A 25,604-nucleotide genomic window follows, 5' to 3' on the forward strand; every position below is an offset into this window, starting at 1 on the left:
GTTTATTCGTTCGTCCTTCTTCTGTTTGCCGTTTCGCATCGCTTAATTACGATCGTGCACGTAAACGAGCATTGTCTATTCGCTAGAACAAAACTCGACTTCGAAATGACACGTTACGATGATCACATTACTCCTCTAGAGATGACATGTAGCGTATAAAACATATCTTATCTATATATTTATTTTTTCTTTTTTTTTCTTTTTAGTATATATATATATATACACATATATATACATATGTATGTATATATGTATGTATATATAGTTACTGTTACTCATATTCGCACGCTATAATAGTGATTCGTTACAAATGAAAAGAAACTTGTTTCTTATGTATTATTTCTATTCAATTACAAAACCGATGACCGTTGACAAGTTTTGTTTTTAATTTGCTCAAACAATGTATGGAAAAAATGGACTTGTACCAGTTTCAAAAACATCATTTCGATTCGTAAGGAACAATCTTTCTTTTCATTTATAGCGAACCACCATCATAGTGTACGAATACGAGTGGGAGTAACTGTACGCATGTGTCTAGTTGCTTCGTCCGGTATTCCGTTTTCACGCTATATATGTACTGCATTTTAAATATACGCGGTGTACGTTCTTACACGCTAGCAAAGGATTAACGATCGATACTTTTTTCTTTTCGACGCGACTCGTCGCCGTGGTCATCGTTTCGCGCATGGCCAGCTTTCGCGAAATCGTCGAAACAACGGGAAGGATATAGAAATAGAGTGCGTCGCGACTATTGCACTTCGGGATGGACCGTTTAAAATAAAAGTTTTATGCCCTTCCTCGTCGTGTAACCTGGCTACGACAACAAAAAATATATATATATATATTTATATACATGTATGTATGTATGTGTATACAGGATATGCCATTTATCATAATTATCATTAAAAGTCTCCGTTGCCACCGACGCCTACTATGGCACTATACGATAAAAAATATAGAGGGTGTTCGGCTAACCTTGGGAAAAATTTTAATGGGAGATTCTAGAGGCCAAAATAGGACAAAAATCAAGAATACCAATTTGTCGATTCAGGCTTCTTTAAAAAGTTATTAAAAAATTTCAAATCATTCTTGGAAAAATTATTTTCGGTTGCAGGGGTCAATTACAATAATTTTTGGTCATTAGACATACCCTCGAAATCCTACCCATTTTTGAGAAAAAAATTCGAGAAGGTGTGAAATTTGTCGACAAAATTAAAAAGTTTCAAATCGTTTTGGAAAAATTATTTTCGGTTGTGGGGGTCAATTACAATAATTTTTGGTGAATAGACTTACTCCCAAAATCCTACCCATTTTCTAGAAAAAAATTCAGTACGCGCGAAACTTTAAATGTTAATAACTTTTTGACGAAGCCTCGATCAACAAATTAGTATTCTTGATTTTCGTCTTATTTTGGCCTCTAGAATCTTCCTTTAAAATTTTTCCCAGTGTTGGACGAACACCCTGTACAATGTAAACCCTAGCAAGCTGACTGAATCGAGGCCTAACAATCAAGACTCTAGGTGTGATTATTAAAATAATTTTGTTAAATAAAAAATACATTTCTAATCCTTAAAACTCTCACTACGAATACACCTTTATACTTGTGAACATTTGAATAGAATTGCTGTTGTAATAATACCAGAATATAATACGCACAATATCGAGCTATTAAATACTTCTACCTTTCACGTTGTAATTTAAACAAATGTCAGGGTCATTCTTAGAGACGTGTTTGTGATAAATGGGACACCCTGCATGTATAGCCGACATGGTTCACTTCAGTGAAAATAAATCGCACATTGATCACGAACCCGAACGAACGTTCTGTCATGAGAACTTTCCCACAGTCGAAGATTCTTAGTTGGTATTTCTTTTTCTCGAGTGTCGTAAAATTCTTGTTTATTGCAAACTCTTGCAAGAGGACTGCACGATAGGTGAACCGATTTGCATACAATGAACGTGTATTTGCACCGTGTATCACTAGTGTATCACTAATCCGCCATTCCATGGATTTTATTTTAATTTCCATACTCTAATTTCCAAAAAAGAAATTATGCGTAGATTCTATGAAATTTCTTGAGTAAACTTAACAGTGGTTCTTTTTTGAATTCTGGATCGAGAACACATTATGCAATTATCTATGCAATAGAGGGTTGCATAAATAATAAAATAGAAAATACAAAGCTTCAAATATAACTGTTTCGCATGAAATTTTGTTTAATACTGGTGAATATAGATATTATTGTGTATGGGACAAATTATTCACCTCAATATCGTGCAGTTCACTCTTATTATAAACGGGACAAGAAATAATCGTCTCCACGGTCATTACCCCTACTGTATCGTTCAGCCACTTGTTGTTCATATTATACAAATATGCTGAAATCATGGCTAATTAAAATAAAGGTACCAATAATTGACTCTGTAACAATAGGTGACATTTTCAATTTCACTTCTGAAATATTTTCTGCATTGCAATTATTCACCAAAATGGACCGTTTGTTTTTCAATGGTTTCAATATTGCTCTAATGGCGTAAGAAGATTGATTATACATCACGCGCCTGGTAAAATTAAGCATAGTAATTCATATTATTAGAGTAAATAATTTAACACAGGAAATTTAAGTGTAACGTGTTGCGCGCTTTCCTCAACAAAAATCTCACATATTGTCTAGTTTCAGATTCGAGGAAATATTATTGAATCGTCAGCTACTGGTACAGTTACTTTAGCACTAGATTCCAGCTGCTTTGTAACATGGGGTACATTTATAGTAAGTTCCAATGTAAAGATTAAAAATTTTCAGTAGGAATAATAACCACGAGCGACTGTTATTTCCTGTCGTCAAGTATAGCCACTTTTGGAATTTAGTTTTACGCGTTAACGCTTTCCGAACGAGCCTCGCGTCGTGGTGATATTGCGTTTCGACAGAAAGGAGGCTCCGAGTGTCTGTATCGTGAAACGTTTCCCTTTTCATTATACCTTTCCTTTGTGCATCGCGTGTATCCACACTCATGGCGAGGGGGGGTCGGGTAGCGAATGAATTTCCACGTCGTATCGTCGACGACGCGCCAGTCACCTCAATCGTGGAGTGACACGAAGTCCCGTGCGCGTAACGAGCTCCCAAAGATCCGTCGATTCGCGTTTACGGGCGCGTTCGCGATCCTCGTACCGCCACCATTCCGTAACCTAGGCTTAAAAAGTAAAAGAGAGGCCAGCGAGTCGGTCGCTGGGCCAAAGTGAATCGGTTCAACGCATTAACGCTTTGATTCGTTTTGTCAGTCTGTGCTCTCCTAGTCCATGACAAGTTAAAAAAAAAGAAAAAAAAAGAAAGGAAAAAAAAAACAACGGGAAAAGAAACAAACGAAATACAAAGTAGGCAGAAAGATAAATAGATGTCGGGTCATCGAGGAGAAATACGGTTCCATTTTTTATGGAGGGGGGCGAGGGGGTGGGGTCTTGATTCACGAGCAGAACCGTATCTTTGTCCGCGAATCGTTGTAAAATGCATCATCTGAAACGTGCCACCGCCTAAACGCCAGCAGCAACTAAACGCGAGTTTCGAAGACGACAGACACTTTGGTAGCGTCCCTGTCCTCTCTCTCTTTCTCTCCTCTCTCACTCATTCTTTCTTTTTCTCTCTCTCTCTCTCTCTCTCTCTCTCTCTCTGTTTGCTTCGAGAAGTCGAGAGCCGGCGCTGAATTTGAATCAGCGTCCCGCTTCTATTCTCGTTAAGTATGTTGTTCGCGACGCGCGTGACGCGCGAAAGGAAAGAAACCCCGTAGGCGCCGCTCGGCAGGTCGCGCGCGTGATCGTGAACAGAACGCGGACAGGAAACGTTTTGTTCTTCTTCTTGTCGGAGACACGGTGTATAATGTATTCTAACGAACGACAGTATCTACGGTTTCACGACGAGATTCAAAAAATCTGCGGTTTCCTACGACGCTCGTGTCCTCTCTATATATATATTTTGTTTTGTGTTTTTTTTTTCTTTTTTTTTGCGTTTTCTCTTTCTTTATATCAATAACATTATAACAGGCAGTGTTCGTTGAGAAACTGCTACAGGAACACGCTCGGACGCGCGAGCACACCACGCGTGTGAATCTTCGATTAGAAACCCGAGGTTGCCTACGTGACTCGAAATACGTTCGAACGGGATTATCGAACACCTTGTGTTCGAAAAGTCTGACGACGTTGGACGTGTGCGTGACGCCCATCATCGTTCGGAACGGATCGCGCGTTTCTCTTCGATAATAGCGTCTATAGCAGAAGAGAGGATGCGTCGTACTAAAAAAATATATATATATATATGTATATACATATGCTTATCTTTTTTTTTTTCCCCCTTTGTTTTCGTTTCACGTGGAACATCCAACCGCGAGAAATACGGGCGTCCGATCGACGGGATGCGCGCACGACGGCTCGGCTATGCGCGTGTTCGTCGTCGTCGGCGTGTCGGTTGTAACGAGTGGAGAGACAGAAACGATCACCAGCGATCGCCGGGAGTTTCTTTCCTTTCGGCGGAACCTCCGCCGCGTCGCGCGAACAATGGACGACGGCGCCGCGTAAATCGTTTGCGCCGTCGATAACAACGGATAGGTTCTCCGAGTAGAAACGACAAACGCAACCGCGAAAACAGTGTTCAACAGCGGCGAATATAGGTACTGGGCTAGTGGTAGAGTAGCAGCGATAATAGTAGTTGATTGCAGTAGCGGCTGAGGCTGTGTGTGTCTGTGTGTATGTAAGGTGACGGTAACGCGTACTGTACACATTTTGCGTGTGCAGCTCGAACGTATTTCTCGAAGGATTCGCGATTATTCACGACGAGGGCTCGTTCTCCTCACTGTCGACGACGCAGGCGGCCAGCCGTGGTGTCGCCGCCTGGCGAACCAGAGAAGAGAAGAGGGGTCCCACGATCGCCCGCGACAGCGCGGCGATCACCGAAACAATGTCCACCGTTAGCGTGGTACGTCGGACGATTTACATCAGAGTCACTTGAATGCGGAATCACAGAACGACGCAGCACCGGCAGTATCGTTGCCGAGACACACCCGCGCTTGGCGGCGGTGTCACGGGCGCGAAGTATGCATGGACCTTGATGTTGGGCAAATGCGTCTGAAACAAATCGACAAACGCATCGTCAGCGGTACGAAACAAGCGAAACACACGGGCACGTTCGAACGGATCACTTATCCTTTACAAGAGGCCCCCGGGGTAGAGCTTGACAAACGGTTTTGGGAGCAGACGGCTTGTAGCTTTCGAGATATTTAACGTTGAAGTTATTACCGATCTTTGATAAAATATGACTGCACGCGTCGATGTCGAATGTGGCAAAGTTGACGAGGTACAGTGGTCCGCTGACTGGAAGTCTCGCGGGACGGTAGAGGGGCAAAGGGAGTCGGACCGCCCATTTATCTATCTCGCTCCCTTGCTCTAAGGCAGTCCACACGTGTGTGTGTAACTGCCGCGACGAATAGCGAGCTAGAGATCAACGTATGCGTGGGAATACGGTGTATCCCTTCTACTTCTCCCGCATGCCTTACGTGTGACTTCAAGTCAGCTGAGGACTGTACCTGCCTTGTAATAGCGTATCCTGGACGAACAGTTCTTTTTTTTTCTCAATTTACTTTTTAACCATACGCATTGATCTTAAAATATATATTTTTTTTAAACAATGAATTTAATATTTACCTTGAATTAGCAGTATTTTTCATATATTAATTATAACTTTTATGAAACGCTTTGAAAAATTGGGTTATAGAAAAGCTAAGGTAATGATTATGACTAATGTATAATATAATTCGGTGACGTAACCGCAGTCGTCACAAGGTTAATACGAGAAGCAAAGATGCACAAAATGGTACTTAACACCTTGGCACCGGATAACGTGTTACTATGTATTTTTATTTCCAGAAGCTGGGAGCCGTTGACATACTACTACTTTTATTACTATACAATAGTATGTCCATTGTAACTAGAAACGTGTGAATATTTCAAAACCTATGCACGAAACGGAAAAATGTTTTAAACAAATGTTGCATATCGTTAAATGTTTTAGACACAGCTCCGTGAAGATAACATTTAATTTTTTAAATTGAACTCTACAATATTTTATAATTTTATTAAATATTTTTAATTTCGAGACACGAGGTATCAAAGTTGATGCAACTTCCTGTATAATGCATAGTTTTTGAGGTATAAGTTTCTAAGTAGAATGGACACACTGTAATCTAATTTAAATAAAAGGCCTCTGAGAACACATCGTTTAAAAATGAAGTGTCTCGTTTTTATGCTTTTTGTTAATGATAAAATTCCCCCGGGTATTGGCGTTAAGTTTTATATAGTTGAACGCAGGGATTGTAACCGTAATCAAAACCAGATTCGGCCGTTAATGGTGTACATTAACCCAAATAAGTTATTTTTAAACGATGACACGCGATAACACGGTTAACTTGCTCCTAGAATGGATTATAACAGTGCATTAATACCTGCTATTTATCAAATAGCCGTTGTTTTCGTTTCTTATGTTTATCGCTGTTCCTTGCAAGCGTCAACAGGATAAATATTTTGCACTTTGAAATTTATATTACACAATCAACGATCAAGGTCGACTTCCAATATTTTAGGCGATATTACGATAGCAATAATAAATTAAATCAATTAGTTACGTGTAGGAGAGGATGCATAAAATCCAGCTCAGATGTGTGTACGCGTGAGTGTAACATGCGCAGTGTGTTGGTAAATCTTGTAAAACAAAGAAGGTAAGAAGTAGGTCGGGACAATCAAATCGGTGACGTACAAGGAACATCCGAGAAGTGCTTCCTTCCTCTTTTGAATTTCATGAAACATTCCAAGTTTGTAAAATAAAGAATACATAAAACTCAAATTTATGGGGCGAAGCTAGCATTGAAAGTTACAGTGTTCTGATCCAAATCTCAAAACCATTCGATATACATATCTTTTGAATATATCCTTTATTTTAGCCGCTCAGGAAACCTACAAATTTGATCAAAATTGAAGAGGGACGCTTCGCCGATGTTCTTTGCTAGAATCAGTGACAGTGAGAATGCATGTAGTCTTCCTTGTAAATAATTCCCCAAATATGTAAAATAACTTCTTTGAAACCTCATTTTATGCAGCGATTATACCGTGTATACACGTTATATTATAATGTACGTTAATTCAAAATATACTTAATATTTAATAATATCGCTTGGAATCGGTTCTGAACAGGTTACTCTGTTCTGTATACTATCTGGGAATGTCGGTTCGTGATTACTACGGGTTACACTAACCTTACATTGGTAACCCAGTTTTTTCACTCGGGTTAGACAACGGTTACAATCCCTGGTTGAACGCGGCTCTCAGAATTTAGCGTTGGCTAAAACAAGCGGGCGTTAAAGTGTTAAGAATCACTTTGTGGAGGATGGAGAAACTTATGGTGGGGTCAACGAAAGAATCAACTTGGGAGGTCTCCATCTGGGGGAAACTTTGGCCCATTTTACTATTTTCTTCAATGATTTGTTATGCTAGTTTGACAGTAAGCAATAAAAGCAACGACAGGAACGAGCATGCTTAGGCATTAAATCCCATTCGTATTCATAAATGATAGCAATAATAAATCTTTTTCAGACAAATAAAAAAAACCAGGGGCTTATAACGCAAAATACCGTTATTACATCACTAATTTCCAGTTACACTTACTCTTATACACACAGAAAAAGAAATATAAAAATGTCGATATTACTTCCAGTGCATATTCTCATACACGTGTTCCCTTTGTGGCAAAGTTTATTTCTATTTAATTTTTATAAACTTTATACACATTGTGTCTATGTATAAGAGTATGTAAGTTGCTTACAGATTATATCAAGTAAAGGAATTATGGAAAAATATCGGTATTAATTTCAGTTACAAGTCCCTGGCTAGAAATGACAAAGACAGCAAAGTTTCTCGTTCCTGGCTCTGTAGATATTCAAGTTCGTTGTTTCGTTGACTTCACCGTAGAAGAGCGGTAATAATTAAGAATCAATGAGACAGTACTCTGAGTCTACGTATGCCAGCTCTGGTGATCAGTTGACAGTCGTACAGCTCAATGCGCTCGAGATTGTGGCAGGCCTGTAAAAGGTGATCGAGGCTGGCATCCGTGATGAGGGGGCAGTTATCCAGTTCCAGCACCGCCAGATGTTCCGCCGCACATGGCGAGAGAGCCAACTGTCGGATGCCTTCGTCGGTGATCAGTTCGCAGTGCGACAGACTCTGTTTTTTTACAAAGCATCGGTTTACGAGATTAACTTCTATACTTTCCAGATCTACGGATATACAATGAACTTTGATAAGAAAAACAAAAAAAAACATATCGTACCGTCTGCACCGAACTTATCAGTTATGTTTATATTATCAGTTTATATCGCCGTACAAACGAGGACCAGTTGGACCAAACCTTCACCAGTCGATATTCAAGGTTTGGGTATTCATGTTCTCAACAAATACTCCGACTCATTTTGTTTGCATTATTTCTCCGAGGCAATGAATTTTAAATTATAATTATGCAACTACCGAAGTAAATAAGATTTATATCAAGAAAATATTTCTCAATAACAAATGTAGATATCATTTTTGTAAAGCAACATTTTGTTTGGACAGCTGGCGTGTACAGCCGCGTAAATAAGGAGCGAAATTTGTTGATACTCGTTTTAATATTCAGTCCGTATCGCGGCAATTTCGTATCGAATATTGTCCCGTAATTCTATCAGCGTTTCAGGTTAACGGGCATTTCAACGTAAAACGTCACGGACTATAATCGCAAAGCAATGAGAAATAATGTGATGCACTGTAGAAAATATGTATCTTAAGTGACACAACACAGTTACTTCACATTTATCAAATTAATTAAGAATAAGAAACTTTTCCTTAACGAACATTATCGCACCTTTGCAGCACATTCCGAAACACGTTCAGAAGTTACGCGAATACTGTATACCGGTAATTTTATTGCGTGATTGTATAATTTTACGACGAGCATAAAAATGCAAACGAAAGTAGTAATAACTTTGAATAATAATAGCAGATTTTATATGTTTATACATCGAATACACGTTGTGTGTTTCTCCAAACAACGAAATGGTTCTCTGTTTAGCCTACACGTTGGACCTTATTACCATTTTATCGTACATTCGTTGCTAATAGAAATTTGAAATTCGTCCATTGCTTTTGCTACGTCCTACAGATCAGATCCATATCTTATCTTTTTTAAAATTGTTTTGTATACCTTACAGAGTAAAAGCTTCTTTTAACTGTACAAAGTGAAATAAAATGGCGACAAAATCTTATATCTAATTTTACAGTAATCGTCGTAAAGTGTAGGTGTTAATCTATAAATCCATAGTAGTTTTAGATCGGTATGAAATTTGTTAGTGTTTACTTTCTCACTTGCTTCCTAGTGTGAAAGAATCTCCAATTAAATTTATATCTTTAAAACAACCTCACGATGATTACTGGATGACTTCTTTTCTTGGAGTTACGACGATCCAAAGATTAATAACGTTTTCATCTAGAGAGTCAAGATAGTATTCAGGAAAATCATGGTACTAAGGTCGCTGTTTACTTATTCGACCAAAGTGCTTTGGGTGTTCAGGTGCTCGAGTTCTTTAGCTACATGTATTTTGATTATTGGCATAATTTTAACGTAAAATCTGAGAAGAATCAACTCACCAGTTTCTCCAATCTGGGACAGCCCATGGCCAGATGAATGAGGGTGGCGTCTGTTATTAAAAGGCACTCTTCCAAGTCCATCTTCTCGAGTAGTCTGCAATTCTGAAAAGTTGAAAGGAAGGTGTAGAACAGAGTGCTGTTTACATTGTGGCGTTTGTAGACGGATCGAGAACTCACTTTCGCGAGAGCCTGAAAGCCCGCGTCGGTGAAGTGTGTGCAGGCAACGCACTCGAGGACGCTGAGGAGTGGACAATGTTGCGCCAGCGTGACCAGGGACGAGTCCGTTAGATTGGGGCAATTCGACAGGCAAACGTAGTGCAGCCGTGGACACTGTTCGCTGAGTTCTCTGACCGCGTCGTCTGTTATATTCTGCAATGAGTCTAATTTTCGTGAACCAACTCTTTTACATAGAAATACTTTAGGACAGATTTAGCGCCTCGATTAACTTACACTCGACAGCCCCTCTGAACGAGTATATTCAAACACATCAGACCGTTTTTCGAGCGAGCATTACTAACAACGCGTGTACCAGTAATCCTAGACTACCAAACACGAATAGTACTTTTCGAGTAAGACTAACTGGATAGCTGGAAAGTTGCAAGGTCGCGTTGATATTAACCAAACGTCGCAGCAAGTGTTCAGAGTCTGCGATGCTGAAGACAAATATTGTGACAGACTCTGGGGTGTAGATCGCGGCGCTCAACCTGTTAACTCTTTGCGCTCGCGTGTCTACTTTGTTATTGTCGGTACTTAGAATTAAGACGAATCTCTATAATCGACCCGCAAGAAAGTAATTCCTGAACGTGTCTACCTATGTTTCTCAATAAACAATAACTACGTAGAGGGACTATAACCACCCGCCATTTTATTGAGACGCGTAGTGTGCCTGTTTAACAGAAACTGTCTCACGCTATTGTCGCGGATGATAGAACGTATTTTTATATAGTTCTGAACTTTCTAGAGACATTATCTATGACTTTGCGTTGAAAAATTCTCGGGAAGTAAACAATTACATAGCGTACGCAGAATTGCATAGTTTTATACAGACTGTTCGGCCATCTTGGGGAGAAATTTTAATGCGAGATTCTGGAGGCCAAAGTAAGACGAAAATTAAGAATACCAATTTGTTGGTCGAGGCTTCGTTAAAAAGTTATTAACGTTTAAAGTTCCGCCCGTACTGAATTTTTGTCTCGAAAATGGGTAGGATTTCGAGGGTATGTCTAATGACCAAAAATTATTGTAATTGACCCCCGCAACCGAAAATAATTTTTCCAGAACGATTTGAAATTTTTTAATTTTGTCGACAAATTTCACACCTTCTCGAATTTTTTTCTCAAAAATGGGTAGGATTTCGAGGGTATGTCTAATGACCAAAAATTATTGTAATTGATCCCCGCAACCGAAAATAATTTTTCCAGAACGATTTGAAAAATTTTTTTTTCGCTAAAAAATTTCAGCACCTACCCGATTTTTTTTCTCGAAAGTAGATAGGACTTCGATGGTATGTGTGTTCACCAAAAATGATATTAATTGACCTCCGCAGCCGAAAATAATTTTTCCAGAACGATTTGAAATTTTTGAATTTAATTGTTAATAACTTTTTAACGGAGCCTCAATCAACAAATTGATATTCTTGATTTTCGTCTTATTTTGATCTCTAGAATCTTATAATAAAATTTTTCCCTGAGGTGGCCCGAACACCCTGCGCAGTGTCTTAAAGTATATCAAACGATATGATTTCTAGCGCCATATTGGAAGGAAAAGTAAATCAGAACCAAATAAATCACGTTTCTTCGTATCCTCAGAAGCAAAGACGATAACAAGTTACTTCTCATTAGGCGACCGTGGTTCGGTAATCCTAACTAAATGGGAATTAGACCAATTTGCGTATACTGTTCGAAAATAAACGTTCCTTCCTGTCGGGATCGCGGCGAGCAGCTAGTTGAAAAGTCGTACGAGCGCAAAGATTTAAGGGGGGGAAACCACTGTGACGGATCGAAAACACTTCCACCCGTTTTTAACTAAAGTTGGAGGCCTCTTATTCTAGTGCCTATTATGGCTATAATAATGAATAATACTATACAAAATTTTTACAAGTAGTTCAAGAAATGTACTTTCGGAAAACATTAAACATTCATCAGAAAAATGTCCAGGGTTACTCTAAAAAAATTCTTGAAAACTGCCGTTTATTTCCAACCGTCACAGTGGTACCACCCCTTTCCCCAGCCCTAACTCGCGTGAATTTCGTCTGTAAGTACCCTGCATTCGTGTAGATTGATCGCCTCCAAATTGGGGCAGTAAATAGCCAGACATTTGACGGCCCTGTCCGTCAGCTGACGGCAGCCTTTGCACAGAAAGCTCCGAAGTTCCGGGCAGCCTCTCGCGAGCGCCTCGACTCCGTTGTCGGTAAGTAACTCGCACCAGGACAGGTTGATGTGAGTGAGGAGAGGACATCCGTCCGAGATATCCTTCAGGGAGATGTCCGTTATCTCGGGGCAGGAGTCCAAGTTCAGTCGTTGGAGTTTCGGGCAGCAGCTGCTGAGCGCCGCGCAGGTGGCGTCTGAGATCTTTTTGCACTGGCTCAGATTCAGCTCCTCGATGTTGGGACAGGCCTGAGCCAACGTGTGCATGGAATTATTCCCGATGCTCTGGCATCCCCTGAGGGACAGCTGCCTCAGGAAGCCGCCGCATCGTCTCGATATATTCTCTATAACTGGTCCCTGCGTTGGAATAGGTTTAGTTAGACGACCGTGGACTTGTTAAGAACCGCGGCTGGTCGAGGACCCGGGTTACACGCGGGAACTCCGAAATTCGAGACAATCACGAATGTTCGAGATAGAAACGAGACTCGAATGCTAAGGGAATTCCCGTTTCCATCGAGCTTCTCGCGAGGAGTGGGCAAGAAGACCTTTGGGTTACCGATTTGTGGATTCGGTTATCCGGTTTCAGAAAGCAATCTTTTAAATATCGATGATCAAGGTTCCATTATAATTTAAAAAGATAATTTTAATCTATTAACGGTCAAACCGTAGCGTGATAGTGACTACATAATTTTTGCCTCGTAAGAGGAGCATTGCTGTTCAGAGTGTCTTTTTCTCGGACTTGTGATTTTTTTTAAATGATAGGTAGGCTGTTTTGTTCTGAGATTTTTGTCTTATAAGTACGTACAGTATTTTTTTCATAAAGAAATATTAAAAATTCTTGTTTACTTCTTGTTTACTGGTTTCCATGATATTTCAAGATCCAGCGGATCGATTTACTTCAAATTTTGAGAGAATATTCAGCGAGCACGCCTTTGCCGCTGAAACTTAGAGGCTTCAAAAAATATTGAGTTGTACTATTTTTTTCAATGTCTCAAAGACAGAGGAAAAGTTAAGAAATAGAAATTCGAAATTTGAAGAGCCATTCCTTTATTTATCGGGCTTTTGGCTTCTCTCTAGTTCCTGCTATAACTAGACCCTTCCCAACGAAGATACTTTAGCCCCCTTTGTTTCAGATTAGCGGATCAGCTGGAATCGTGGAGCACCTTCTTCAGAAGAGCCATTGAATATGAAGTTTAATAACTCCCACAATTTTTAATACTTTCTGATGAACAAACTATATCTCTAAAATCTCAGTACAAAACAGCCTATCTATCGTTAAAAAAAAAAAATGATAGTCTAGGCAGCAATACTCCCTTAATGTATCCTGCATCGAGCTTGCATGCAACGCGAATTTCCTGTCGCATCGCGTAGCGATAAACAAACGCGTTAATTGTTCGATTTACCTCCACGTCTCGTTGAAAATCGAAGAGATCGATTCTCTGCCAATTGGATCCGTCTAGCGCCAACACGTTCCAGGCTTTGCTGACTTGCGCGCACCGGCATAGCGACACCACGTCCAGATACGAGAGAATTCTATCAATTGTACGGCAATCGTGTTACTCGATTTCGACGATCGACCCGTTAAAAAAATCTACTGGGGTTACAACACACGAAAGAAAAAATAAAAAAAATAAATACTGTTTGTGCCAAAATAATTAGTGGGGAATCGCGCGGACCGTAAACCTCGGATTTTAAGGAAAGTTCCTAGGCGGATAGAAACCTAAAATATCACGCCTGATCGATATCTATCGCCGACATTTTAAGCCTAGATTCTGATAGTATCCGATATATCGTGGCAATAAATAGTTTCTACTTTCAGTTTCAATGATTTCGGGCGAGAAGAGGGCAAATGTGATTTCGCGGCTTTGAAAACAACCGTTGCACGAACACCTAAATAAATAGTTGTCGTCTAATCATACTAGGTTATCGCGAAATTGTGCACATTATCGCGAAATTATATACACCCTGACCGGTTCACTTAGGCAAATGTAACAAGGAAACAAATAATTGCAGTGACTTGAGCGATGACTCATTAAAAGAGCCTTGAATTGTTCGTGTGCAACGACACCCGGCAAGAACGTAACGCGGATAAAAATATTTCAACGTTTGCGTGTCCCCGATAAAAAAGAAAGAAATAAAATTGTTCGACTATCGTCGCAATTGACGGAATTAGTAGATTCATAAAAGTATAAATAACCCAGTGGGCAATTATGCTCTTCGCGATGAAATATCTTTCAACCTGTCGATAAATTATTCTCTATCATCCTATAAAGTTTCGTTAAAATACGAGCGATTACGTTTCGTGCGATTCCCTGGTCGCGTAAAAAAAGAAAAAGAAAACTGAAAAAGATCGTTGGAACAATGGGAGTAAAATACAAGTACGTTGCTTACGGTACCTAAGCAACAATTCTTTTGGCAGTTTCTTATTAATCTGCGCCTCGTCGTCATGAAACACCCATGTTAGCTGCAACCAAAAACAGAGAAACAGACTCAAATGAATTCTGTTAGGTCGACGGAGAGAAGCTACACAAAGGAACAAAATCTCTAAAAGCTGGCCAAATATAGAAATAGTTTTCAGACTTACGCGAATACAAATTAAAAATATAGTACCTAGGATTCCTTGCAAAAATTTCAAGTCCAATATCGTCGATTCGGAAACTTGTCAGATTTGGGTGAAAACTGTTTCCCGTCCCACTACGTGTTGCACCTTATTTGCGAGTATTGCGCAGACAAAATGCAAACGTTAACTGTTTCCCGTCGCACAGTGGTTTAAAAAATAAAAATCCTGTCGAAAGTTCCCATGGATTGCAAGTCTGGAATCCAGACACCGGATGTACGAAGAGACATTGAAAACCAATGAATTTTCTATAAATTCGATTTGCTTTACATCAAATTATTTTTTCCCCGTTGGTCGATATTCCAGCTTCAATTTTATAGTTTTTGCAAAAACTCAATTTAACCTGATTTTTCTTAACTCATCTCGAGCTTTTACAAAGTCTCTTTTTAATATTCTTTTACAATAAATTCGCCATTAATACCATAATAAAATCTTGTCGATGTTCACTTTCATCGGAAGGATAATAATTTCGGACGCCCTCTTATACTTGCAAGAATTTTACTGCAATATTGTTTTTTTATTTGGTGACCGACTTTGTCACGCGATATTAATGGTATTTTGATGTTTACTACCGTAGAAACTATGGAAAAGTAATTATCAGCCCAGAAGCGTGATACTCAAATATCGAATAAAATTTTCTTCGATACGTCGCCGTCGCTTTGTTGCGATCTACGCAATATTCGCGGCGCAATAAACGTCTTAAAATATAAATTACATCCACGGGTGAAGAATCCACGGTGAACGGAATAATAAATGGAAGGGGCTTTTTAGTATGCATCCTTAACACGTCGACTGCCACGCCAAACCCCACCAATTGTCCACGAAAACGAAATTTTGTTTCTGGACAATTGGGAACCAACACCCACCCAACATTTGTCATATCTGATCTTGAAAATTAATTTTTTTAGCTCCTCGGTGGAAAACGATGGCAGTCAACGTATTAAGAACAATTGACACCAAATTAAACGAAATACGTAAAAGTGCAGTTTGGAACGACGCAGAGGGCAAAATAGAATACGTAACGTTTGTGCTAGCGATTGTTGCTCAGGACGAGTATGGATCGTTGAGAAGCGATTTTTGCAGGATTTTGGCTAGGATTTTCGTGTTCCGAACCACTGTGCGTTAGGCAAAAGGCGCTCGAACGGCAAAGAAGTTTTAGTTCCATGTTAACGTGAAGCGAGAAAGAAAATGGCATGCGTGAGAGTACAAGGCGACCAACCTGCATGTAAGACTGCTTCATGGTAGTGACAGGATTGTTGTGAGTGTGCGATTGAGAAATGTAATAACCGGCCTGATGGTGATAATGGTGATGGTGTTGGTGATGATGATGATGATGATACGATGGATGTTGTTGCCTCCACCACTGACCGCTTGCACCGGACTCCTCGACCGGTTGCACCCCTTGCCCGACATGGCCCCCTCTTTCTACGCCCACGCGACTTACTTTTTTCTAAAACAACCATCATCATCTGTCACGAGACCGATTTTCAAAGTTCTACCAACAACGACAACACCGACTCCGACGATTCCGCGATCTACAAGCTTATCGTTACGACGCACAGTAGTGTTCGAAAATGGCGATTTACACGCGAGAAATCTTTTACTTTTTATATTAAGTTTGTAAATCCTTGAGGATCTTCGTTCGAAACATTATTTATCCCTAGAAATCCCGGGAACTCGACGTTTCTATTCTTCTAGAAAATCTGTTTTTGCTGTTCATGTTTCTCCTAGGGAAAATTGCAATGATTTCATTTTGTACTGTATGAATCTTGAAGGTACGCGCTTTATTTTCAAATAAAAACAATAGACTGAAATTTATTATTTTAAATGCAGGTAATCGAAAAGAACCAATTTTAGTATGCAGTTATCGTAAGTTTTGCTACTTTTTGCTACTTTCTTAATAATACGACTTTAAAGTTAGCGAATCTTATTCTTATCATTCCTATTTTCTATTATTTTCTTCATCATTTACATAAATTATACAGGGTGTTCGGCCACCCAGGGAAAAATTTTAATAGGAGATTCTAGAGGCCAAAATAAGACGAAAATCAAGAATACTAATTTGTTGATTGGGGCTTCGTTAAAAAGTTATTAATATTCAAAGTTCCGCCTGTAGAACGCCAATCTGCGAACACAGACGAATTTTTTTCTCGAAAGTGCGTAGGATTTCGGGGATATGTTTATTCACCAAAAGTGATTGTAATCGGCCCCCCTAATCGAAAATAATTTTTCCAGATCGATTTGAAAGTTTTTAATTTTGTCGAAAAATTTCTCCACCTATTCGAATTTTTTTCTCGAAAATGCGTAGGATTTCTGGGATATGTCTATTCACCAAAAGTGATTGTAATTGACCCCCTCCAACGAAAATAATTTTTCCAGATCGATTTGAAAGTTTTAATTTTGTCGAGAAATTTCACACCTTCTCGAATTTTTTTCTCAAAAATGAGTAGGATTTCGAGGATATGTCTAATGACCAAAACTTATTGTAATTGACCACCCCAATCGAAAATAATTTTTTCAAATCGATTTGAAATCTTTTTTTTCGTCGACAAATTTCAGCACCTGTCGATTTTTCTTAAAAATTCGTTTTTCATTTTTAATCATTTTGTTTGACGCCCTGCAGAAAAGTTGTCTAATACTTTTTTGTAGACACCCACAAGCACTACTACAGAAAAAAGTTTCATTGAAGTATATTCACTATTGTAGGAGTTGTGGCCGTTTGAAAATTGGACCATTTTTATGGGGTTTCTTCTCATTTTACAGGGTTAAGGAACAACTTTTCGAATATTGTTAGAATTTCTACATATTCTTCGCCAAAATATGCGTAGTTTGCCGTTTGAAACATTAAAATCGTCCAATCCGTTCAGGAGTTATGATGTTTTAAAGACAAGCATAAAATTTCGGGCGACCATTATCTGGCCTCACATTATATTTTCGGTAAGGAATTTTTTTCTCGAATGTGCGTAGGATTTCGAGGGTATGTGTATTGACAAAAAATGATTCTAATTGACCCCTGGAACCTAAAATAATTTTTCCAGGTCGATTAGAAATTTTTTAATTTTGTCGAAAAATTTCTCCACCTACTTGAATTTTTTTATACATTTTTTATACATATTAACTTTCTATACATTTTAAAATTCATGCTATACGTTTTATAATCCATATTCGTGATTAAGAATCTTTTCTTAAGATAGTGATGAGAAACCAAGAATCTTTTGCAAGAAGAAATTAAGAAAATCATGCAACTTGCGTGTTAAAAGAAATAACTTGCCAGGAAAAAAATAGAAAATATTCACATCTGTAATGACAGTTTTTATTTGTATTATCTGTAGCACGTAAATGCGCATAAGAACACTTGACACTTTCGCGGCGAATGATAAGCTGAGTGCCCTTGTTGCGATACGACCTCACGTCTTCAATCAAGACGATAATAATTGGCGTTATGCAGTCGGTTGTTGTGATTACATCGTGTGTCTGTGTGATTTTACAATACGATAATCCAATTAGTGAACCCGAAACCATGCGATTAAAAAACTATCTAGTTCATATCTTTCATTAACTATTATACATAATCGTTCTTGTGCACAATAATCGTTTGCATCGTTATTATATTCCATTTTACATTATTTATAAACCAACCCCAACAAAATTTGTTAACACCAATCGTTCGCCTATATGTTGCAAATAGCATAACAAATTATATAAAAAATATGATATTTCAGTGGAAGAAGAAGTTTTTAAAAAAGAGTTTAATATTTGTTCATTATGTTTAAACATAATAGCGACTGTTCATCCTTTCATAGAAAACAATCTTTACATATTTTTCGTTTTTTTTTTTTAAGTAACAAGTAGTTGGTTCAAGTATCACAAAAATGATTATGTAATATTATTATCGGTATTGGTTCATAGAATCTCAATTTCTTTGTAAGCTTAAGGTACGAATACGTTGCTTTCACTGTTCCTTGGACGGAATCAGTTACTTTTGCTTATTTACTCATCAAGCACAATTTTATGCAAAATAACGAAACAACCCATCAAGTATTTTCCAACCGAGAGTAACAAATGATCGTGTACACTTTAATGGTTATTCTATGTAATAGGGAATTCTATAAAAAAACCACGTCCTGTAAAAATTATCCGGCTCAAAGAAACGTGTGCATTGGTATTTGGGGTAATATGGGCACCAAGGTTTTATATCGAACGTATATGATCATATATTGTATTTCTGTCTTCAATCATCGTAAGTAACGCTATGGTTATGTAAATGATAAAACTATCTTTAGCGTATATGCGTACATGCGCGTGTATGTGATATGCATGTAACATTAGCTCTACTTGCGCATGTTATACAGGGTGTTCGGCCAACCCTGGGAAAAATTTTAATAGGGGATTCTAGAGGCCAAAATAAGACCAAAATCAAGAATACCAATTTGTTGATGGAGGCTTTCTTAAAAAGTTATTAACGTTTAAAATTTCGCCAGTACTGAATTTTTTCTAGAAAATGCGCAGGATTTCGTGGGTATGTCTATTCGCCAAAAATTATTGTAATTAACCCCCGCAACCGAAAATAATTTTTCCAGAATGATTTGAAATTTTCTATTCCGTCGAAAAATTTCACACCTTCTCGATTTTTTTTCTCGAAAGTGAGTACGATTTCAAGGGTTTGTGTATTCACCAAAAATTATTGTAATTGACCCCCGCAACCGAAAATAATTTTTCCAGAACGATTTGAAATTTTTTAATTTAATTGTTAATAACTTTTTAACGAAGCTTCAATCAACAAATGTATACTCCTGATTTTCGTCTTATTTTGGCCTCTAGAATCTCCCGTTAAAATTTTACCCAGGAATGGCCGAACATCCTGTATATGCCGTAGCGTATGTTTTGTGTGTCGTATAATTATACGGAAAAAAAATTATTTTTTTTTCATAACAATTCAGAAATCTTGTATTTTTAGTCAATGGTTTATGAACAATATAGCATAAAATACGTTAACCGTTATTAAATCAATGTTACGATAAATAGTGATTAATGTATGCCTAATTAAATTTTTTTTAGTACAAACTAGTCAAGATGACCCGAAATAGGTGGAATATGTATGTATGTATTCGCCCCACCGTTCAACATGACGGAACTTCGACCAATCGATTCGCGATTCACATTTGATTAAAAGTTAATTGGAACGAGCAGATTTAAAAGAATGTTTCTATCGTGGATTACCAAAAGTACTCGAAAAAAAGCAAAAACAAAAAAAAAAAATAAAAATGGAACGGCAGCGGTCTGGGTATTTAAAAAGTAATCGCAACACGCGGTCCTCGGTATCGATCTTCTCTATAAATACCCTTTCGCAGCTTCGGGATTGATGCAGCTTCGCGATTCGTAGCGTTGATTTTTCGACAACGGCCCTCGAACCGAGTAATTACACTATCGTTCTGCCCATCGAATCGACCCTTTACGTATACCCTCGTTGATGTAAGTTATGTTTAATTTCTCGCCAACATTTTTATCTCCTTCGTAAGAGAGAATAACCGAGTTCTTCGAAGAAAGATTCTACGCTGGACGATCGTTGCAAAACAATCGATAAAATGGCGTCTACAAAGTTCGAGGGGAAATTAAGTTAACCCTGAAATAGAACATTCTTTCTTGGGATCACCATACGGCACACTAGTGTCTTTCATGATGCACAAAAAAACCGAAAAAATTCACCGAAACGCGTTCGTGTACAGTAACGATTTTTAAAATGAACACCGCTGCAGAGGTTATGGTTCATCTTTCTTACAGGGAAGGTGAAATTCGACACCAGCAGTTATTTATACACACTGATATCGTCGAGTCTCCGAGTCGCCTTTATCTTTTGTCGACAACCGAAGAAAAGAACAGCAAACGCGAGCGAAAGCGAAAAAAAGACATGGTATGGTCTCTTCTACCAATCGTCGCCGGCATCCCAACTCGTATCGTGTTTCATGTCGTATTTCACGCTTCACTGGCTCCAAGGGAGAAGCCCCCCCCCCCCCAGCGTACAAAATTCGAATGTTTCAAAAAAAAAAAATTAAAGAACGAATATCGCGCGCGTTACGAAGCATACACCGAACAAATTCGATCGAACGTTTCAAATGTCACAATCTAACCTATCGGTTGTATTCGTGTTCGAAATATCGAGCAATCGATCGTTTGGATTCTGACAAAATTTGTTTCGGAAATCGGTACGGTGCGAAGTATCGTCATTCGCGTCATCGTTTTCGATATCGCGATCGTTATGAATAAAACGCGACCGAAGGATCGAGCTCCCAGTGTTCCGAGGGACCGACGCAATATCGGGGCGACGTTTACGTTTCGCGTTTAGCGTTAAACAAGATGTATGGTCGCGTGCGATGTTCGCGAGAGTCCCGAGCTAGAATGCGGTCACATCATTCGTGCCCTGGGAAATGATCCGGTTTCAAAATAGAATCCCGACATATTTTTCGAAGTACAAGCCGCATGCTATTTTTCAGTTTCTCATTTTTATGTACAACAGCCTAACTACGGTAGCTTACTGTTTAGAAGCGTTATTTTCTATGCTATACTATGTACTCTACCGAATCCTTGCAATAAATTAAGTACGAGAAAAACAAATACGTTTTATATGTATACGCGAATATCCAGCGCCGATCGAAAAATACTAGTCCCTGTCGGATCTTGTATACTTTCAAAATTCGTATCTTGATATCATCTTCAACCTCCACCTTTTATGAAAATGAAGAACATAGAGAGAGGAGATTAACGTATACAAGCAAGATTAAGTATACGTTTAGTACAAAAGCGAGTCACAGCTGCATATCGTTATTACCTAACCTCAAATTCAACAATAACAGCGACACGACTCGACAGGCAAACTTTCTCGGAGTGCCTCTTGGAATGTACTCTTCTCTAAAATTTAACGATCGCGTAACTTCCCTGCATCGAACGTGTTTACATATTTTACTAAATAAATAAGTTCTAATGAAATAACAACAGCGTCGCGCGATTAGCATTTTTTTAGAAAGATTCTTGAAATTATATAAACAAATTTAACGTGTTATAAAACAGTCGCCAAATACAAAAAATAAATCTTATCAGCAGTTGAATATGTAATCATGTTTCGAAATACCGATTCTACTTCTGAATGCATTCAAAGGCCTACTGACAGGAAGGAAAATGAGAATTTGTAACAGCCTGAGTGAAATCAAGTAAAATACGATGCTAAGAATATCGTAATACAGAGAAAATGATAGATCTATTAAAAAGCACGTCACGATCGACCGACAGATCGTAATCGACTGGTTAATCAAGTCTGAGTTTTATATCCTTTCGAATTGCGTTAACTTGTTGCTCGCGAAGCACGGTTTTTCAAAGTTATTGCATCCTGTCATTTCGAACGTAACTATCGTTTCGATCCGACACGCTGACAGACGATCGTCTGCTATGTAATTTGATTCGCAGGCATCTCGATGTATCTTCGGAAGGCAGTGAAATACGAATCCATAAGGGTTAGGTTAGGTTAGACTATTTACTAGAAACAAGGTTACTTGCAGAGTTGGGCAGTAATTGATTTTGTGGTAACTCTTATAATTACAAAAACTAATCATGATAATTATTCGTCAACATTTTGCAACCATTCGATAAAAGATTAGTTTTCATTACACCGAATAATATACAGGGTGTTCGGCCACCCCTCGGAAAAATTTGAATGCCGGATTCTAGAGGCCAAAATAAGACGAAAACCAAGAATACCAATTCGTTGATGGAGGTTTCGTGAAGAAGTTATTAACGTTTAAAGTTCCAGGCGTACTGAATTTTTTTCTCGAAAATGGGCAAGATTTTTGGGGTAAGTCTATTCACCAAAAATGCTTGTAATTGACCTCTGTAAGTAAAAATAATTTTTCCAAGACGATTCGAAATTCTTTTTTTTCACCCAAAACCTTCAGCACTTATTCGAATTTTTTTCTGCAAATTGCGTAGGATTTCGGGGGTATGTCTTTTGACCAAAAATGCTTGTAATTGACCCCCACAACGAAAAATATTTTTTCCAAAACGATTTGAAATTTTTTAATTTCACCGAAAAATTTCAACATCTACTCGAATTTTTTTCTCGAAAGTGGGTAAGATTTCGAGGGTATGTGTACTCATAAAAAATGATTGTAATTGACCTCCGCAACCAAAAATAATTTTTTCAGAATGATTTGAAATTTTTTAATAACTTTTTAACGAAGCCTCGATCAACAAATTGATATTCTTGATTTTCGACTTATTTTGGCCTCCAGAATCTCCCAATTAAAATTTTTCCCAGGGGTGGCCGAACACCCTGTATATCGCTCGTAACAAAATAAAAATATTATACGTTTTGCTTGAAAGTTGCTGGCTCTTTACTCTTGCGAATGCAGAATAAATTTTGTGTCCCGTGTTGCAATTTTTTAAACGTCGTGTGCTTCGAGGAAATCGAGCGGAATTATCCAATGGAAAGAGTCATCGGAATAGCGAGGAAAACGCGGGATCGTGGATCGCGATCCACGGCGCGCGCCGTTTCTGTTTATACGCGGCCGCGAACTGCTTAACCCAGTGTTTCTCAAACTTCATCATTTCACGGACATCTTCATTATCGTGCTATTCGTCGAATACAAATTGTTGCTGAATTGTGATAAATTATCCATGCACGAAGACCGCTTGTTAGCAACGTTCATCAATCACATTTATTCACCTTTCAAATAAGAAAACGAACGTTATTTGGGTAAATTTAGTTCGAAAAACGGTGCAGATTCACTGTCATGTTCCCTATGTATTAGAGAAAATTATTATACGCATAATACATTTATATTTTTTATAAGTTATATACAGTTTTTTAATAAAAAGTTGCTTAAATTTCTTTTGGCAGAAAAACAAATTGTACGCGATTCAGAATCAATGAACAATGCACCCCAGATTTTTAATTATTTTTAACTTACTAGTTACATGCAAGCAATAAATATACCGTTTTACATGGTAACGCGTCAAGCGATTCTTTCCAAATTACTACGAACGAAATGCCAGTATTTTTATCGTTGAACATTTTACAAGGACTAAGATGCAAACTTAATTTAAATATAAGTCTACGTCAATAAGGAAATCTATTTTTTGCACGTATAAAAATACTTATATTATTCATAGCTCTGTGCTCCAATTTGCATTCTATTATGTTTAAAACATGAGTTTGTTGCTCGAGATAGGCCAATTGAAGTGAACAAAATACGTTTTTTAACCTAGCCAAGTAAGAAATTCGATAAAAAAAGAAATTTAACCATTTTTGGCGGGTTAGGTCGAGAAAAGCGTTAAGAGGTTAGGTTGGTAACATTCGACAAGGAATTCCAGCCACCGAAAGCAATTTTTCAGAGGTTTGTTTTACGACGTATCGGTTTCTGTTAATTTATCGCACGGTTTCATATGCTTCTCTCTATTCTTCCGAAATCTCGCAGACTCTTACGCGTTCGACGAGCCCAGTTTGAGAATCGTTGGGTTCGGTCAGCGAGGCGAGTTAGTTTTCCCTCCAAATCAGCTGCGAGTTCGCGCTCGACTCGGAGAATGTAACGGCGCGGCGCGGCGATGTCCTACGACGAGGCGTCGCGACGCTACCGATTCGTCGAACCGCGAAACGCTACTTCGACACGGAATAAGGATCCGTGCGCGTCGAAGCAGCCACGCGCGAGCCAGGTCGGCGGAGAGAAGCCAGGTGACGGACAGAAAGGGAGGAGAGCAGGGGAGGTGAAGAAAAAACATGAAACGATCTCGAAAAAGAGTCGATTTTCGTGAATACGTTCCGACTGACAACCCAGCGAGAAGGACGACGCTCATTGACATTCTAATAGCGCGTAACGATCGCCGAACGAGAAAACAAGACAGAGGCAGATAGAGTCGTAGAAACGAAGAAAGGCGAGATGACGGAGAGCGTAAGAGGTGTACGGACAGATAAATCAAGGCAGAGAAAGATGAAAGAGCGAGGGAGACGGAACGAAAGACGCGGAGTTCGTTGACAACGTCGATGATTCCTCGGGACGAGTTCGTGCACGTACACGGATCCGTCCAAGGGACCGATAGAAGCAGCACCTTGCGCGTCGAACGTCGCGACGATACCGCCAGACCATAGTCCGTAGTCCGGTAACGATACGCGACGACGAACCGAACAAAGAGAGAAGGACAACGCACGGGATCCGAGGACGCTCCAATACAGTGTCGTGGCGACGACAATGACAGCGGCAACGATGACGATGACGACGACGTCGACGGCGGTGCGCTACCGGAGACGAGGGAACGTGAACAGAGAACGAAGGAAGGCAGACAGAAACAAAGAATGAAAGAACAAAGGACGGAGTTGGCTGGTTGGTTGGTCGATCAGAGGAACAGAGACCGTAGACGTAGAAAGAGACAGAGCATGCGAGACCGCGCACCGATAGAGACACAGATAGAAGGAAAGAGAACGAGAGAGAGAGTGAGAGAGAGAGATACGCGAAATGGTAGCGATCAAAATGTAAGAAGCCTTTATAACTGTCCCGGAGACAAGACACCGTCCAAACCGTGTTCACCGTTGGCTTTCGTGGATCGTCGTCGCGGCAGGAGGCCGAGATACGGGCGAGAAATCGTTGCCAGGCATCACGGTGGCCAGGGGAGCGGATCAGCTGTTCGCCTCGGCAATGACAACATTGGACACACGCACGACCCCCCCTGTATGGTGACTTTGACGCGCGTTTCCACAGTCAGCCAGCCTCGTCTTTACTGTCATATGATGCGTTGACTTACCTCGAGCCTGGTCCGCCCGGAGTGTATCATCCTTTTGCGTCGCGTTATTTTGCAAAGTTTCCGGGAATACCCGCACGGTCGTCAGGGGGAAAAAAATGTCGCAGCCGAACGAGTTGCTACGCTTCGCAAG

At 39.2% G+C, this 25,604-nt stretch overlaps 1 protein-coding gene across 3 annotated transcripts; it reads right to left on the bottom strand.

Annotated features, from left to right (window-relative positions):
* Positions 1–1,375: 1,375 nt before the first annotated feature.
* LOC122404936 (F-box/LRR-repeat protein 20) lies at positions 1,376–25,604 on the bottom strand. 3 transcript variants are annotated; one of them, XM_043409339.1, is made up of 9 exons: positions 25,475–25,604; positions 15,912–16,142; positions 14,472–14,539; positions 13,479–13,608; positions 11,971–12,432; positions 9,890–10,081; positions 9,713–9,814; positions 8,042–8,257; positions 1,376–5,113 (listed from the first exon to the last, which is right to left on the bottom strand). In XM_043409339.1, exons 1-9 carry the CDS (start codon positions 25,502–25,504, stop codon positions 5,006–5,008), a joined length of 1,539 nt encoding a protein of 512 aa, XP_043265274.1. In that variant the 5' UTR covers positions 25,505–25,604; the 3' UTR covers positions 1,376–5,005. The 3 variants fall into 3 exon arrangements, with proteins under 3 accessions (XP_043265274.1, XP_043265275.1, XP_043265276.1); XM_043409341.1 differs by lacking the exon at positions 15,912–16,142 and adding an exon at positions 7,294–7,379 and having other exon boundaries at positions 5,038–5,113; XM_043409340.1 differs by lacking the exon at positions 15,912–16,142.

The sequence above is a fragment of the Colletes gigas genome, unplaced genomic scaffold (assembly GCF_013123115.1).
Source record: "Colletes gigas isolate AHSC1104 unplaced genomic scaffold, ASM1312311v1 Colletes_gigas_Sc00003, whole genome shotgun sequence".
Lineage (NCBI taxonomy): Eukaryota > Metazoa > Arthropoda > Insecta > Hymenoptera > Colletidae > Colletes > Colletes gigas.